This window comes from Heterostelium album (assembly GCF_000004825.1).
Source record: "Heterostelium album PN500 unplaced genomic scaffold PPL_contig23, whole genome shotgun sequence".
Lineage (NCBI taxonomy): Eukaryota > Evosea > Eumycetozoa > Acytosteliales > Acytosteliaceae > Heterostelium > Heterostelium album.
In genome coordinates, this window is record NW_008805100.1 from 181,756 (window position 1) to 199,225 (window position 17,470).

Here is a 17,470-nt window from a genome sequence, read left to right on the forward strand (position 1 = left end):
CTCATAAAGAACTCTGTCGAGAATCACCCGGACATTGAATCACTCGAGCAAGCCTACTCAAAGATTCAAACAACCGTCATCACTGTAAATGAAAACAAACGTAAAGCTGAAGTACAACAGAAAATGTATAAAATACATGAACAACTTGAAACAACTGAAGTAAGTGTTTAACTAAACTTTTTAACAAATGGTTAATATAATTACTAATGTATCCATCTATCTCTCCTTAGAAATTCGACTTTTTAACACCTACTCGTTATTTGATTCGTGAGGATACGTTGAAGGAGTTGACAGAGGAGAAGGATAAGATTGCAGGAAAGAGTCATTACTTTTTGTTTAACGATATTATTATGAGAACAAAGAAAGATAAGAAATCGATCAAGTTGGAAACACTGTTTGTCATTGCTTCGACGACGATCACCGATAATGAATCACGTGGAAACACCAGTTTCTGTAATACATTTGAATTGGCACAGGTCGGTAGTGCCGGTAGAAAATTCACTCTCGTTTGCGACACCTACGAACAAAAGATGGAGTGGATGACCGATATCGAACAACTAATTCGTCCATTCCAAGAGGAATACACAAAAGAATATGAAAAGCTATTAGATGGTAAGAACAATAACACATCTATTAGAATCTATTCAAGTTGATCGTAATATTAACTAACTTCTTTACACAATATTTATTTAGATTTCGATCCAAGTAAATTCAAGAGAAGTACAATTGCAACTGGAAATCCATCTGCTGTTGATAGTTCACCGAAATCACTGATGCGCTCCGCTACTTCCAGTGGATTGTCGACTAAACACTTGCCGGCAGTACCATCGAAACCGTTACCTCCACCACCACCATCACACAAATCCAATGTAAATCTAATAAGAAGTGAATCAAAATCGAATTTGAATGATAACAACTCTGCAAATACCACTCCAAACGCTGCATCTCCTAGAACTTCTGTTGCCAATGTCAGTAGTTCCACCGATAGTCCTGCGACTACAACAACTCCAAGTTCAAGACCACCATCCATCTCCCCAAGATCATCGTTAACTCCACCTTTAGAAACATCTCCAAGAACTTCATTACATTTAACAACAACAACAACTACAACGACAACATCATCACCAACAACAACTGCAGAAGCAACAACAACTACTGCTGCAGCCATTTCTAAAGCACCACTACCTTTTATTGTTAAACCAAAGCCACCAGTGACATTGCCAAGAAAATCACTAAACTCAACCAACTCACCTGTATTATCTTCATCTGAACAATCGACACCGGTACTCAATCCGACTACCACCTCCACACCCAACATTCCAGTTTCCACACCACTTCAAAAACTACCACCCAGAACAACAGAATCATCGATATCATCACCAGCATTCTCAAACTTTAAACCTGCACCAAATGTTGGTGGCAGACCACTACCAAATCCTGCCAACATGAAACCAAGAGCTCTTCCACATCCAACAACAACATCGTCATCACCATCATCCGCCAATACAACACCAACACACTCACCGTCACTACAATCAACTAATAACAATGAATCAACGGCAACAACAACAACACCATCACCACCACCAAAGACAACAACAACACCAACAACATCATCACCATTGGTATCAAGTCCGTCAGTCAATAGTTCGGCGTCGTCAACACCACCACCTGTTGCACCACGTCCTATTGCATTCCCAAAGTCAGCTGCTGCATTGAAGAATGTAGTACCTTCACCAGTATCTAGATCCTATTCGACTCTGCCATCTAGCTCATCTAGTTTCTCACCACTGTCACCGTCATCACCCAATAGTACAGCACCAGCAAAAGACGACAATCAACTACCAGCCAAGAAAACAGTTGCACCCGTTCTTCCACCAACTCAAAACATCAACAAACTACCACCAAAGACAGTAACAACAGCACCAGTAATTCCACCAAGATCTTCAGCTCCATCAACCACCGATTCATCATCCAACAAACCACTTCCAACACCTCCACCAACAAGCAAACCTGTACCACCACCAAGACGTTAATTAACTAAACAACTAAATAACTAAATAATTATAATATCTAGAAACAAACAAACAAAAATGTAGTTTTACAACATAATCTAATCATACTTTGATGGAAACAAATACAATCATGATTGCCTCACAACAAGATCAAATTCAAATCCATCATCATCTATTTAACCATTTAATGTCAATTTATTAATCTATAAATAAGACATTCAATTCAATTTAAAATATAATCTATTTATAATAAAAAATAATAATACTAATTTAATTTATTTAAATGAACTAACTAACTAGTTATATTGAGTAACAATGATCACATCTTATTATGAGAAACGAAAAGTTTTAAAAATAAAGCCCGTGCAGAAATTTTGTCGTTTGTAAAAATGAATTTCTCGAAAAAATCAAATTTAATTCATAAAAATGAAAATTTTGGATGTGGGTGTGAGTGGTGAATTCTTCCCTATAGAGAGAGCCTATCTTGCATCAGCAACGTTCTTTTTCTCCACGATCACGCTACAATGGGGTAGAGTATATCCTCTATTACTTTATATGAGCGTTTATATCTTAGGTTGTGGATGTTTATAGTGATTAGATAGTTGATAGATGTTACAATAGATTTAGGATTGATACATACAGGAATTTACATACAGCAGGTTGTTTAGAAGTGTTTATAGCTACAAGCGAAGGACACAAAGATGAAAGAAAGAAGAAAAAGAGATGAGGACTACTATCTAAACAATTGACAAACATTCATAACCTTTGATAAAAACTTGCTCGTAAACAACAATGGAAAAACCATATTGTTAACACATTTTTCTATCATATCCTACACTACTTTTTAAATAATATAGTAAACCAAAGGGATTGAAAACAGCTAGAAAGCTCAGAAATCATCGTCGTGTCCAAAGATGGAACGATAAGCAATACAAGAAGGCTCACTTTGGTACTGCTTTGAAGGCCAATCCATTCGGAGGTGCTTCTCACGCATCCGGTATCGTCGTCCAACGTCTCGGTATCGAAGCCAAGCAGCCTAACTCTGCTATTCGTAAGTGTGTCAGAGTTCAACTCAAGAAGAACGGTAAGAAGGTTACCGCCTTCGTCCCATGTGACGGTTGTCTCAACTACATCCAAGAAAACGTATGTAATCAACAGCAAACAAAAAACATTCAGATCATCAGTTTCGGAATCAAACAGTTATTCTAACTTTTTTCTCAATTAATTTATCAACTTTTAGGACAAGGTCTTGGTAGCTGGTTTCGGTCGTTCCGGTCATGCCGTCGGTGATATTCCGGGTGTACGTTTCAAGATTGTTAAAGTATCATCTGTATCCTTGCTTGCTATCTACCGTGGTAAGAAGGAAAAGCCAAACGTATAAATCATTTTTTACGTTGTCTAGCTTTCTTCCTAAATAAAAAAATTGCCCTCTTAATTTAAAAAATGAAGGAATTAATTAATCATTGATTATTAGTTTATTTTATTATTTCTATCTATCTATCAATATGCAATCAACAACAACAACAACAACGAAAAACATCAAGATATCAGTTGGAAATTGATGGTTGTTCTCACTATGTGTGAAATCTCAATTATTTCTGAAATTTTCTTTTTCATGAATTTATAATCTCACTCTGTTTTACAAACTAGTTTGTAATTGTATTATTATTACTTATCATATTCATATTAATGTTCATGAGTAGAAATAAAATGGATAATTTACTGTCTCCTCCACCAAGATCACCAACTTTAATTTTAGAAGGTAATACGAGGAATATATTTAAGGAGTTGGCAAAAGATAATAATGGACAATCATGTCACATGACAATGGCATCAATCGATGAGTCGATGTTTGTAAATCGATGTTTCGAAGGTGATCTCGTTATAGATTTTGGTGAAGTCTCGAGTGAACAGCGTATTTCAATCAACCGTACAATAGAGTCAATCAAAGAGGTAGCAGATAGCTTCGATCGAGTCGATAGTGTAAAGTCGCGATCCTATCTAGATGATTTCCATAGGCAGCGGTTGTTCGCTGATATGTTACCACACTTGATAGCTGCTAGCATGTTCAGTGCGTTTCAAATCGAACAAATCAGAATTCATCCATTGTCGTTAGGTCAAATAGTTTGTCGGAAATACCATATTGCCGATGATCTCTCGATATATAAACTGGCGGATGTTCCAACGATGATCGCCAATAACTTTACAAAACAATCACTCTCTCTCTTGGGAGATCTAATGATGCATCGTCATCTTGACTCTATTCTTAGTCTTGGAGAGTATTCACAATTCGATAGAAATGGTTTTATCTTTAAGGCAATAAGAAAGTTTCTAAATAAATCAGTAAGTAGTATTATAAGCAATAAGTATGATTATGATGAAAACACAAAAATAAACCATCTCTGCTAATCATAATGATATCTATCTTTAATTAATTAGGATACATTGACTACTAATAGAGATAGATATCAAAGGTCTTATTATTCAGTGAATTTAGCAAGATATTTGAAGAACAATGAACTAGAGATTTTAGTTATGGAGATGGTGTACACAAATCAATTTAGAACTAAAAGATATATTTGTAAGTAGTAGTAGTTTGTTTGTACAAAATAGTTTGTTATTAATAATAATCTATTATTAATGTTTTATAATAAAAAGATGGTAAAGAACATTTATCTGTGAATGATATCTTCAATTTCAAAAAAGGTGATGAGGCTAAACATAGGTTTAATGAGCTCTATAAGGAATTGACCAACAGAGAATATAAACAGAATGACTTATTCCCACCAGGTGACAGTGATGAGTTCTTTGGTCACTTTGAATCCATAATTGAAAAGAGATATCACATTCCATCGATGAAACAAATATGTTACTCTGTATTATCTGAAATGTTTTTAATGTATGTAGTTAATCTCTATGTTAGTTAGCCATATTAATCATAAATCCATACTCAACAACAATATATAGTAACAAAACAGATTTCATGGAAAAGATAAATCAACTTACTTTCGATACGCTACGAGAATTCTTAATCTATTGTTTCCGAAATGAAAAACCAGTAGGTAATGAAATTGCTGTATACTTACTTGACAGGCTTAGGGGTGGAGTCTATAGTGACAGTGAATTGGAGGAGTTGTTCCCATTCCAGATGTATATCGAATCAATGTTTAGTAGACATAGATGGTTCCGTCGGTCAGTCATTTTCAGCATTCCACAAAGTTTAACTAGACCACCATATGACGCCAATCTCTTGTTCAACGTCTATGAGAGTCGTCATCTCTTCAAACCAAAACAACTACCCGAAGCTAACTTGTTGTTCTCTCAAAAGGTTTCAACAAATCCACTCGTTCTCCAAGACAAACAGACATTCCTTGATAACTTTAAGAAGAATACCGATGGATTCTTTGAAGTATTGGGATTTAAGAATATGGTTATCATTGGTGGAGTTATGACAAGTTCTCTCACAGGTGAAACAGTTGGATTCGAATCATCGGATATCGATGTTTGTTTCTATGGTTTATCAGCAACTGAAGTCACTGAAAAGATTAGAGAGATTGTCAAACGTATCAATGCAAACTACACCGGTCACAGTATTACCTATAGTGAGAATGAACTTACATTCTGCCGTCACTATCCTTATCGACACATTCAATTCAATTGTTCGGTATTCAATGATATTCAAGATGTTTTGTTGGGTGTCGATATTGAAGCATCTTGTTTCGCATTTGATGGCACCAGCGTCTGGACAACTCAGCGCGGTATCGAATCATTCAACTATCGCGCCAATTTCGCTACTTCCTATGGACATGTTATTCGTGGTGACCAGATCTACCAACGTCGTCTTCTCAAGTATTGGGAACGTGGATTCAACATTGCTTATTTACCAAATGAAATAATAGCTAGACGTGTAGAAAAGATGAACTTTGAGAAGAAGAAATCAAATGGTATAGAATTACTCTTCAAAGCGAGAGGCAATCAAGAGATATTGAGTTCGCTTCTTAAAAAAAATAGAGTCGGTGGACTTCCCTATGGACCGAACTTCAACAAAGTTAATTTCGATATTAGAGTTACCAACAACTATAATAACAACTACGATGGTTACAATTCTAGTGATTGGCCATCTATTCTGAAGGATATCAAAGACCTCGATTATGTCATGCCGAGTAAAAACATTTTAACAAACACAGGATTACCATTCGATCATTTCTTGTTGATTGATAAAGATGATCAATTTCACTCTGATACTGATGATTACGAAGATGATGAATAAAAAAAAAAAAAAAAAAACAGCACTCGATCAAGTGTAGATCAATCATTATTCCGTGCACAAGACAGTCAATAATATCATTACCAATACCATCACAACCATCAATATTATCAAATATAACAGCAGCAACAACAACAATAATAAGCAATCGCATTAGATAAAAATAGAAAGAGAATATAAAAGAAGATAAATTAAATGCTAGTTTAAATAAATAAATCTCAACCAAGTGTTTTCTTTCATTATTAGGTTTTTAATTTATGTCATTCTTTTATCTTAATTAATTTATCTTCTTTTAATATATAAGACCAAAAAAAATTAGAGCTTTATTTGTAGTTTAATACTGATCATTATTGCTCTATAATCAATTAATACTTCCAAAGATGTCTTGTATGCTCGTACACTTTCACTCATCCACTGTACAAGTTTAGTATACTTACAAGTTTATATCTCTCTATCTTTTAGTGTTAAGTGATGCGCTTGATGCCATTCTCGCGAGTAATCTTACCGGTGACATGAAGCAACAATGGAGCGACCATCTCAAGCGTTACAAAAACAAGGCTTTATTCATTGTCGAAGTATGGAACCGATCAAATGCAGCCGATCCTCCTGCCGCTACTGCTTCTCTCGATGATTATCTTACCAAGATGGTTGTTGTTGAACCAACTGATACCACCAACATTAAGTTATACAGTCTTTCTATATTATAATAATAATAGTTTAATTATAAAATAACTAAACAATATAAACCCAAAGACGAGACAAAAGAACCACTTAGTTTGGTTCTTAGTAAAGCAGAGTGTTCATGTACTAATGGAGAAGTTTTTCTCGAGAATGAATTCGTTTCACTTTCTTCTATCAAGGATGTTCTCAATGACGATGGTTTAATGGGATGTTTGACTCCTAAGCCTAAGAAAGCTGGATTCAACCTATTTGATCTCTTAAAGCTTAAGTTATATCTCAACAACCAAGCTGATCTGCTTAATCAATGTACTGTACCAACATTCATCTTTACTATATAGTAACATTATCTCTCTTCATCTATTTTTTCACTCCAACTTATATATTCTCTTCAACAGCTTTCTTTACTATATCAGATTCTTTTAAACACCAAAGTGATTTCTCATGCATTTACACAGATCACACCAACGAATCTTTGGGTAAGCACAACTCTAGGTCACCTTATTTCAAAATCATTACAATGATTTTTAATAAAACAAATAAATATATTTATTATATTGTTCAAAACCTGTAAAAAAACACTTATGAAATAGATTTGAGCTTAGCTTACATAAATACATGTATTTAGAATTTTTGTTTTTTAATATTAATACTACTTCAGTATAAAGAGATATTCAAAGCAATAGTTTTTATTTGTTATCTTATTTAAAATAAATAGGTATGATAGTATCCAATTCTATTATTTGATGGGTTTCTAATTGCAACGTATAGTTGGTTATTGAACAAACAACCGGTTGCGTATTCACCAATGGTTTTCTGTGTAATTATATCCGATACATAATCATCATCGGTAGACGATGGTTTGATAATGCTCAATGAATTATCATTGGTGTCATAATAGAGAATACAAAGTCTATTGTTATAGGATAACAATCTTGGTGTTGCTTTGCTGTATTTAACAAACTGTGGAGTAGTCCAGTAACCATTTATATCCCTCGATGCTACATAGATCTGATTATTATTACTGAGGAATGCCAAGTAGAGACGATTTTCGAATTCCAAAGCCGATGGTGTATCGTAACATTTGAATTCATGGAGAATCTGGGTGCTGTTTGATGGCCAATCGGAGCCGTTGTTGCTCTCGGCAAAGTAAAGACGATCGTTGGTACCACGGAAGTAGACGTGCAGTTTATCGTTGAAAGAAACAACGCTCGGACCGTTATTGGTTGTGTCGTTCGGTAGAATGTTCTTGCCCATTTCAAAGTGGACGGCGTCGTCACTCGCCGAGAGAAGAATCTTTTGGCGAGCACCGGTATGTCCAACAAAAGCGACATACATCTTTCCTCTATAGACAGCGGCACTTGGTTTGTCAGAGGTCTGGTCTTTCTCCAAGATTTTATATTCATCCTTGAAGAAGCTACCTCCATCCATACTCTCTCTCATGAACATTCGATTGTCGTCACTCATATAGGTGATATAGAGACGGTTTCTGAAATGAAAGATAAATGGAGAGTTGTAGCAATTGCCAGTGTTGAATTCAATTGGATCCTTATTCCATTCGTAGAGTTGATATCGGTAGTGTTGACGGTAGTCTATCACATCTCTAACCTTTTCATTCCACGGCTCAATAACATGATCCAAATCAGGATAGGTCGAATTGGCATCGGTTAGCTCTGCTGAGTGTTGTGTTTGCCACTGTGCCCATATACGATCGACATTGCAGTGATGCAGCCAAAACACAGGGTCGTTAGCAGAAGTATGGAAACGCGACATGTCACCACCAACAAATCGATGCACTCTATTGTGGTATCTCTCAAGAAGTTTACGGAAATGAGAGAATTTCTTATCGATAGTGGTTTCGGTATAATCTAAAATACAAGATTCAACGTCGGTCGGTGAAGGTAACTCTGGTTCTTGTCCAACATCTGACATCTCTCTTTTAATATGGTTGGGTGGCCAATAACCTGCAAAAGGACCGGTTTTGATCTTGTTGTCATCATTGGGATCACCGTTTCCACCCATAAATTTATAGTGCCATACAAGATTTCTATAGTATTCTTTTGCCAATCTATGATCTTTAAAATTAATAATAGTTTGAAATTAGTAACTATTTGTTATTAATAATCTTTGTATATATATACATACCATTCTCCCAATCCCAATATGGTAGTGTATAGTTAGGATTTGGTTCAATATTGTTTGAAGGGTCATTAGCAAGTCTCATTTCCTCTTCGAACTTTCTAACGAAAATACGATGCCATGGTAAGAAGATGTCGGTTCCATGTATTCCTTTTTTAGAGAACTTGTGGTGTTCCGCTACAAATTTATCATATACACCTGATTTTTTTAATATTGTAACTCTATAAACGTATTCGCTTCTTTCGCTTTCTGTTATTTCTCTAATGGATTTTCTTACATGTTTTACACCATTAGGAATATAATTCTTTGGTATCATTATTTATCTATAGATAATAACTATCTTTACTAAAAGATGACTACTAACTAACTAACTATTAAATTAAATAAATCCATTGTTACAAACTCTTCTATTTATAATGTTTACAAAAAAAAAAAAACAAAAAGACTAAAAAGATATTTTTTAATTTAGACAACAATCAAAGAACAAAAATAATCTAGATTGGTTTGTAAATCTCAACAGAGTCTGATGCACAAAAAAGAGATTAAAAAATCTTTTTTCATATTTTTTTGCAATATTTTGTAGGTTCAGGTTTGCATTAAAGTTGATTTATCATAAAATCTCTGATCAGATTTAACTTTGTTACTTTGAATTCAATCAAATTTGAACATCGTACAAAAAGTTTGAAAATGTGATACCACTAATTTTAATAATAATATTTTATTTCATAAAATTAGATATCTAGTCGAGTTAAAGAAAATTAAATTAAACAAAAGTAGTACTACACTTCAAAGAACCTTTTTAAAAGATAAAACTAGAAAGATTAATCTTTTTATACAATTGATTAAATTCTTTTTATTTTTGATAAATTAAATTATGATATTGATCTCAATCTGATCAAACTATTATTATTTATTTGCAATGTTGTATATTTGATTCATTTTAACACTCAGTCTTTATTTATTCAGGATCTTGTTCACATGTGAATAATCGAAAAAAAAAAATTTTCATTTTTTTAACGATTCGTGTTTCATTTTGTTTGAAGTTAAATACATATATATATCATAGTTTATTAATTAGATTTAGATTAAAAGAAATGGGTAAACATGCACAATTGATTATGGGTCCTGCTGGTAGTGGAAAAGTATGTACTTATTATTATTATTACATATAGAATTGTATTATTAATAGATTGTTGTTGTTGTTTTGTATAAATAATAGTCTACGTATTGCGATACAATGAGAAAACATTGTGAAGAGATAAAGAGAAGTGTACATGTTGTGAATTTAGATCCAGCAGCAGAGGTATTTGAATATCCGGTTTCAATAGATATAAAGAATCTGATCACTGTTGACGAGGTGATGGACGAGTTGGCATACGGACCAAACGGTGGTCTGGTCTATGCTATGGAGTATCTGGTGGAGAACATGGATTGGTTGATGGATGAACTCGATGATTTCGAAGAGGATTATCTCATTATCGATTGTCCTGGTCAGATCGAGTTGTACAGTCATATACCGGTGATGCGTACACTCGTCGATGCACTGCAACAATCTGGCTATAGAGTTTGTGCTGTATTCATGGTGGATTCACAATTCATTCTCGACAGTTGTAAATTTATAAGTGGTTCACTCATGTGTTTATCGGCAATGATTCGTCTCGAGATTCCACATATCAATGTACTTACAAAGTTAGATGTAATAAAGAAATCACATAGACTGAAAGATATTGAAAGGTAAGCGTATATATTAATATATTATATTAACTTGTTTGTTTATTATACTAATCTATATCTTTATGTTTGTTTTATTTAGTTTTTTAGATTTAGAAGTACATGAATTAGTAGATAGATTAGATAATGAAACGAACAATAGATATCATAAATTAAATAGAGCTATTGGACAATTGGTATGTTTGTTTATGTTTAAACTTTACTTGGTGAATGCAATCATTAAAGTTATATAAGTATAGAGTTTTATTTACATGTTTTTTAAATTAAAATTAAAGTTGGAAGATTATAGTTTGGTTGGATATATCCCACTTGATATTTCAGATCAAGAGAGTATTAGTTTTTTATTGGCACAGATAGATAATTCAATACAGTATGGTGAAGATGTCGAACCACAAGATCCAAACGATCAATACTTTGAAGAAGATGAAGATGCTGATGATGGTGCTTTCGATAATTACAACAATTAAATAAATTATTAAACTTCAAAAGTTAATCAAGCATTTAAGTTTATCAGTTCTCCAATTGTAGTCAAATTAATTATGAAGTTCTGGAATTTAAATTACAGATTAAATATTCCAAAGTTGACTTTCCACTTGTAACTTCAAACTTTTTTTTTAAATTTTTTAATTTATTTATTAATTTTTATAAAATGATATTTCTGTTATGTAAAAGTAGAGCAATGATGTATTCTCCTTTGATTTGATTGCTTTGAGAATCGACAAATGAATCACTGATCAAAGATAGATTGTGTGTTGAATAATATTCTGGATAGAATTCTTTGATAAATGAAAGTGAATCTTGAGAATTTGTCAATTGTAATGTTGTAATTGTTTGAGGATGTCGATAATGACCATCATTAATTTCAAGAATTTTTAAATTTAAAGCTAATTTGCTTTGATTCACTGAGTCTTTTTGTATTCCACTAATAATGAGTGATGAAATTGATTTTGGTAAGACACTGAATGATAATATTTGATTGAATTTATATCCAAACTTCAATGATTTCAGTGATTTCGGTAATACACCAACTGATAATATTTGATTGAATGAATATCCAAATGATAATGATTCAAGTGATTCAGGTAACACACCGACTGATAATATTTGATTGAATTCATCTCCAAATGATAATGATTCAAGTGATTTAGGTAACACATCAACTGATAATATTTGATTGAATTCATATCCAAACTCCAATGATTTCAGTGATTTAGGTAACACACCAACTGATAATATTTGATTGAATGAATATCCAAACTTCAATGATTCAAGTGATTCAGGTAACACACCAACTGATAATATTTGATTGAATTTCCAATCAAACTCCAATGATTTCAGTGATTCAGGTAAGACACCAACTGATAATATTTGATTGAATTCACCTAACTTCAATGATTCAAGTAATTCAGGTAACACACCGACTGATAATATTTGATTGAATTTACGACCAAACTTCAATAATTTCAGTGATTCAGGTAATACACCAACTGATAATATTTGATTGAATTTATCACCAAACACCAATGATTTCAGTGATTTAGGTAATACACCAACTGATAATATTTGATTGAATTCACCACCAAACTCCAATGATTTCAATGATTCAGGTAAAACACCGTCTAATAATATTTGATTGAATTTCCAATCAAACACCAATGATTTCAGTGATTCAGGTAGCACACCAACTGATAATATTTGATTGAATTCACCACCAAACTCCAATGATTCAAGTGATTCAGGTAACACACCGAATGATAATATTTGATTGAATTCACGACCAAACTTCAATGATTCAAGTGATTCAGGTAACACACCGACTGATAATATTTGATTGAATTCACCACCAAACTTCAATGATTCAAGTGATTTAGGTAACACACCGACTGATAATATTTGATTGAATCTATCTCCAAACTCCAATGATTTTAGTGATTCAGGTAACACACCAACTGATAATATTTGATTGAATTCATTTCCAAACTTCAATGATTCAAGTGATTCAGGTAACACACCAACTGATAATATTTGATTGAATCTATCTCCAAACTCCAATGATTTCAGTGATTTAGGTAACACACCAACTGATAATATTTGATTGAATAAATATCCAAACACCAATGATTTAAGTGATTTAGGTAAAACACCAACTGATAATATTTGATTGAATGAAATTCCAAACTCTAATGATGTCAGATTTGGAGGGAGTGAATTAGATTGCAAAGGTTGATTAAATTCATTACCAAATTTGATTTCAGTGATATTGACGGATCTATTTTTGAACGTAGTATTTAAATTGAATGTAATTAAATGTTGATTGGTGATTGTTTCAATATATTGGTTTAATAATTGATTCAATGATTCTCTATTCTTTGGACTCTGATCCAACAATCGATGAATAAATTCAATCAATTGTTTTGAATATCTGCATTCTGAAATCTTAATTTCACCAGTTGATTGGAATATTTGATGATTATTTCGATCATCTGGATGACTGATCAATTTAAATATTCAAAAATACAGAGTTAATATCTGATTGATAATAATATTTTAAAAGTATGATTATTCGAGTATTTACCAACATAATAATTTGAGAATTGTTGATCCAATTGAAAAGATGTCACATGATTGTGCATATTGTCTGTTCATTGCTTCCTATTTGTAATTATTATTTTGATTTAGTTAAAATATATTTAAATATTTATTAAATGATATTACTTACTGGTGAAATATAACCAATTGTTCCACGAGTTGCATTTATAAGTGTTTTTGAATTCATATCAAAAATAGTTGGATCTGATATTTCTTTCGAATTTGAAACACTTTTTATGACAACAGGTGCCTTGAAAAATAGGTTTGTATCTTGATATTCAACGATTGTTGATTGATCAATAAATTTACAACATCCAAAATCACCAAGAATCAAAGTACCATCAGATTCATCAATGAATATGTTTGATGGTTTGATATCACAATGAATAATTCCATGTTTATCAAGATTCAAAAGAATATTGAAAAGTTCTGAAATATATTTAATAATATCTGATTCTTTAAAGATTCTGTTTTTATGTTCAATATAAATGTGGTTAATTGTAATATATTCATATCTTGATAAATATTTTATACATACAGATTTAGATCAGTTAAATGTTTATACTTTTGAGAAAGATCACCACCATCACAATATTGAGTGATGATATGAAAGATTTGATTGTCTTTATCATCATGATAATCAACAAGTTGAACAAATCTTTGATTATCTTTGAGTAATTTCATTGATTTGATTTCATTCTCAGCTCTTTCATAAGATTTCTGATTATCTTTACCTTTATAGTTTATCTTTTTATAAACATACTTTTGAATTGATTTTGTTAGTTTTATGATTGTCAATTGATTAATTACTTTGAAAAATGATCTTACCAATCTTTGATCATCAGTACCACACACTAAATATACATCATTGATATTATTACTGTTTGTAAATCTTGATATTGAATGATATTGTTTGTTATTAATAATGTGTGTTTGTTTGAAATAGTCAAACGTGTTTTTAAATTGACTTTTTTGAATATTGATTGTGTATGATTCTGATTTGTTTAAAAGTATCGATAGATTTAAGAGTGAATATGAAAAGATTAATATTAATTGATATTGAGTATCGACTGTATCTGGTACTACTATCTCATCATTAGTTTTAATATTTCCGATTAATATGATATTTGTGTGTTGTTCATTATCTTTATCTTTCAAATGATTATGAACTAAAACTATTAGATTATCATAATAATTAGATCGCTCACTTCTAAATTTCAAAACATTGATTAATCTATCTGTTTTCTCGATTATATTTGTATTTGTATTCATTTTGAACATTATTCTATATTTTATCAAAAATGATTGTTTGCAAAATCATTGCACGTGTTAAAAGTGGTGGTGATTTATAATTTTATTTAAATTTAAAACCAAAAATAATAATTTAAAAATAAATTACAGTTTCTGGGTGTACCAACATGCATCAAGGGTTGTAGATAATTGACAAATGATTGCAATTCAAACAGAGTATTGATTTTGTGATGATCTCATTCATAATAGAACATAATATCGAACACAAATAAAATATAAATCAATAAACTAAATATCAATAAATCTAGATTCATATGGTACTTAGAATTATAATTATCTCAAATGAATCAACATAACTTTATTACTGTTGATGGTTTAATACCACCCCTCTTATGATGAATGAATTAACTACTACTACTTTGGTGTATGGTACTGTTTTCTGATGCAGGATTTATCAGTTGTTTCTGCTGCTATTGGAGTGGATGTGGTGGAATGGGTTGTGCATAATTTGAAAGTGGTTGGTGATGTTTTGGTGTGCCTGGTGATATTGATGATGTGTTGTTTGCTGTTGATGTAGTCGACTCTCACTATTATTCATTATGTGTCGAATAACCAGGCCGTGGATGTTATCTTGTATGCTGGTAGAATATTAGATTCTGTTGAGACACTTCTCGAGCTCGAGACCTGAAGACGTTGCAAACCACCGATTCTATCGACGCTACAACCTTTTGTCAACCTTTGATCAATAATATTTAATATATTGTATTATCTGATGTTGATCTACACAATCTGAAACATATCTATCTATTCTTGTTTGCTCAAGTCTATTCGTTTGACAAACCGTGTAAAGATAGCATGAATCTATTGTATGGTGATCTGTCATCTATGATAACAATTGGTTAACAAATGTCAAATCACTCTGTATGCTAAATATTGTAGTTATAACTTACAAGTTTGGAACATGCAGAATAAATTTCTCTGAACCTGCATGTCCAAAGTCTTCAAAAGAACCAAAAATGAAATGTGAATAAGAGAGTTTCTCTTTTCTTTCTCTCTTCTTTCTTTGTTAATTTTTCTTATTCATCCAAAAGAATAAATAGATTTTATAATATTTATATTTAGAAAAATAAATAGATTTTTATTAAGTATTTTAAACCAAAAAATTAAATTTTTGGAATGACCTTTAACTTCCTTTGGAAATGAATGTTACCTATTCTTTTTTTTTTTGATATTTTTTTTTAAATAATGAAATGTATCGATAATTTTCACAATCAGAAACAACATTAAATAATATATATCTCTTATGATAACATTATGTAGTGCATCACATTAATATAGATTCAACCAAAAGGTTTAAAGTAAAAATAAGTAAAAGTAATGCTATTTAGTGTAAGTGATCAAATGTAATCAATATTAATTCGAATTATAAAAGAATAGCTTTCTTACTTATTATGTAACATAATAAATCAGTTTTAGTCGATTTCTATTTTGAATGTTAAATATACTTGAAGGAATGCCAATCATACCTTTGAACACTCACTCGGTAAATCTGATTAGTAAAATTTGAAGTTTGACCAGCTATCAACCACATGAAAGTCAGCTGCTCTGAAGGAAATCGTTCGTAAGAATCAGAGTTACAATGCACTGGTGTGTTGTATCCCGATGAAATGGTCTGGTCTGGTCTGGTCAGTCACGTGATGATCGCAAGTGTCTTGCCTACCGTTGTTGCTTTGATCATACTCTCTATTACAGCTATTTCAGAATCGCTTGGTAACACAACGTACAGATTAATAGAATAACTTTGGCATACTTGACGATGAGTGACAGCAATACGTTTTTTGAACAAGAACTACGCCAGCTTTGATCATGTTGAAGATGGATATCAGTTAGAGACATGACCACCACTTTAAGAGGTGTAATTTGCATGCTGACAACACATTACTCATGTCTGCACCGAGTTAGTAACTGTCTGGACGTGCAGAACCACAGGATCCACAGAACCTCCATCAAGCACCTTACATCCTACTTCTGGTTCAGTGGTTACCGACTCATTGGATATTAAAATGTAATACAATTAGTTTTACCAACTCAGTACATTCAATATTCATCGATACCGTCACACCAAAACCCCGACAAACCCCACATCAGAGTTACTTTAGCCATCTTCAGAACAAAGACTTCTTTGACGGTGTCAGCGATCAGTGTACTCTTTTCACAAACTATCAATAATCATCATCATCATCTACAATTTCTTTACTGATGAATAGAATAATGAAAATAATATTTCAAATGTAAATAATAATAAATAATAATAGAGTGGTAATACAGTAAAGACAGTAACAACAAGCACCACAACAATACTTTAAAATGATCACTGATTGGCCATGCTTTCGAAAGTAGATGAGCTTAGCACCCAGATGAACCAATAGCTCACAAACATTGTCACTGTAGAACTAAAATTGGATTCTAATACCAGATACAGTTGATGCTCAATATCAATTAATTATCATAAAAACACCATCAAAATTAGATTCCTCATCCATATGCGTATTGTTTTTAAACAAATCACAATCGTATACAATCAATATTAAAAAATCATTATTATTAGTACTAATATATCCAAGTAATGTGGAGGTACCAAAATTTTTTTTTAAAAACCATCTACCAAAAAAAAGAAGAATATTATTTGAGAAAAGAGATAAATGAACATCAGAACACATTAAAAAATATATAAATAAATGTCTTCACACTTTAAAAACAATATCGATTTATTACTCTGTATATTTGTTAAAAATGAACT

At 32.0% G+C, this 17,470-nt stretch overlaps 7 protein-coding genes across 7 annotated transcripts; 5 read left to right on the forward strand and 2 right to left on the reverse strand.

Moving 5' to 3' along the window:
* Window positions 1-123: 123 nt before the first annotated feature.
* gxcM (pleckstrin domain-containing protein) lies at window positions 124-2,036 on the forward strand (the record flags this gene model as incomplete). Its single annotated transcript, XM_020582364.1, has 3 exons — window positions 124-159; window positions 231-612; window positions 694-2,036. 3 exons carry the CDS (start codon window positions 124-126, stop codon window positions 2,034-2,036), a joined length of 1,761 nt encoding a protein of 586 aa, XP_020426780.1.
* Window positions 2,037-2,441: 405 nt separating this feature from the next.
* Window positions 2,442-3,396, forward strand: rps23 (40S ribosomal protein S23; the record flags this gene model as incomplete). Its single annotated transcript, XM_020582365.1, has 3 exons — window positions 2,442-2,605; window positions 2,873-3,158; window positions 3,256-3,396. The coding sequence occupies 3 exons, from the start codon at window positions 2,442-2,444 to the stop codon at window positions 3,394-3,396; spliced, it is 591 nt and encodes a 196-aa protein (XP_020426781.1).
* A 329-nt stretch (window positions 3,397-3,725) lies between these two features.
* Window positions 3,726-6,285, forward strand: PPL_11617 (uncharacterized protein; the record flags this gene model as incomplete). Its single annotated transcript, XM_020582366.1, has 5 exons — window positions 3,726-4,358; window positions 4,455-4,596; window positions 4,674-4,933; window positions 5,164-5,864; window positions 6,027-6,285. 5 exons carry the CDS (start codon window positions 3,726-3,728, stop codon window positions 6,283-6,285), a joined length of 1,995 nt encoding a protein of 664 aa, XP_020426782.1.
* Window positions 6,286-6,662: 377 nt separating this feature from the next.
* Window positions 6,663-7,231, forward strand: PPL_11618 (uncharacterized protein; the record flags this gene model as incomplete). Its single annotated transcript, XM_020582367.1, has 4 exons — window positions 6,663-6,669; window positions 6,745-6,929; window positions 6,999-7,173; window positions 7,227-7,231. 4 exons carry the CDS (start codon window positions 6,663-6,665, stop codon window positions 7,229-7,231), a joined length of 372 nt encoding a protein of 123 aa, XP_020426783.1.
* Window positions 7,232-7,665: 434 nt separating this feature from the next.
* Window positions 7,666-9,415, reverse strand: PPL_11619 (tyrosinase family protein; the record flags this gene model as incomplete). Its single annotated transcript, XM_020582368.1, has 2 exons — window positions 7,666-9,035; window positions 9,106-9,415. 2 exons carry the CDS (start codon window positions 9,413-9,415, stop codon window positions 7,666-7,668), a joined length of 1,680 nt encoding a protein of 559 aa, XP_020426784.1.
* Window positions 9,416-10,193: 778 nt separating this feature from the next.
* On the forward strand, window positions 10,194-11,297 carry gpn3 (GPN-loop GTPase 3; the record flags this gene model as incomplete). Its single annotated transcript, XM_020582369.1, has 4 exons — window positions 10,194-10,241; window positions 10,319-10,833; window positions 10,913-11,006; window positions 11,106-11,297. 4 exons carry the CDS (start codon window positions 10,194-10,196, stop codon window positions 11,295-11,297), a joined length of 849 nt encoding a protein of 282 aa, XP_020426785.1.
* A 175-nt stretch (window positions 11,298-11,472) lies between these two features.
* PPL_11621 (putative calmodulin-binding protein) lies at window positions 11,473-16,596 on the reverse strand (the record flags this gene model as incomplete). The annotated part of the gene is made up of 7 exons (XM_020582370.1): window positions 11,473-13,321; window positions 13,406-13,482; window positions 13,550-13,934; window positions 13,958-14,704; window positions 15,621-15,731; window positions 16,309-16,413; window positions 16,481-16,596. 7 exons carry the CDS (start codon window positions 16,594-16,596, stop codon window positions 11,473-11,475), a joined length of 3,390 nt encoding a protein of 1,129 aa, XP_020426786.1.
* Between the last annotated feature and the right edge of the window lie 874 nt (window positions 16,597-17,470).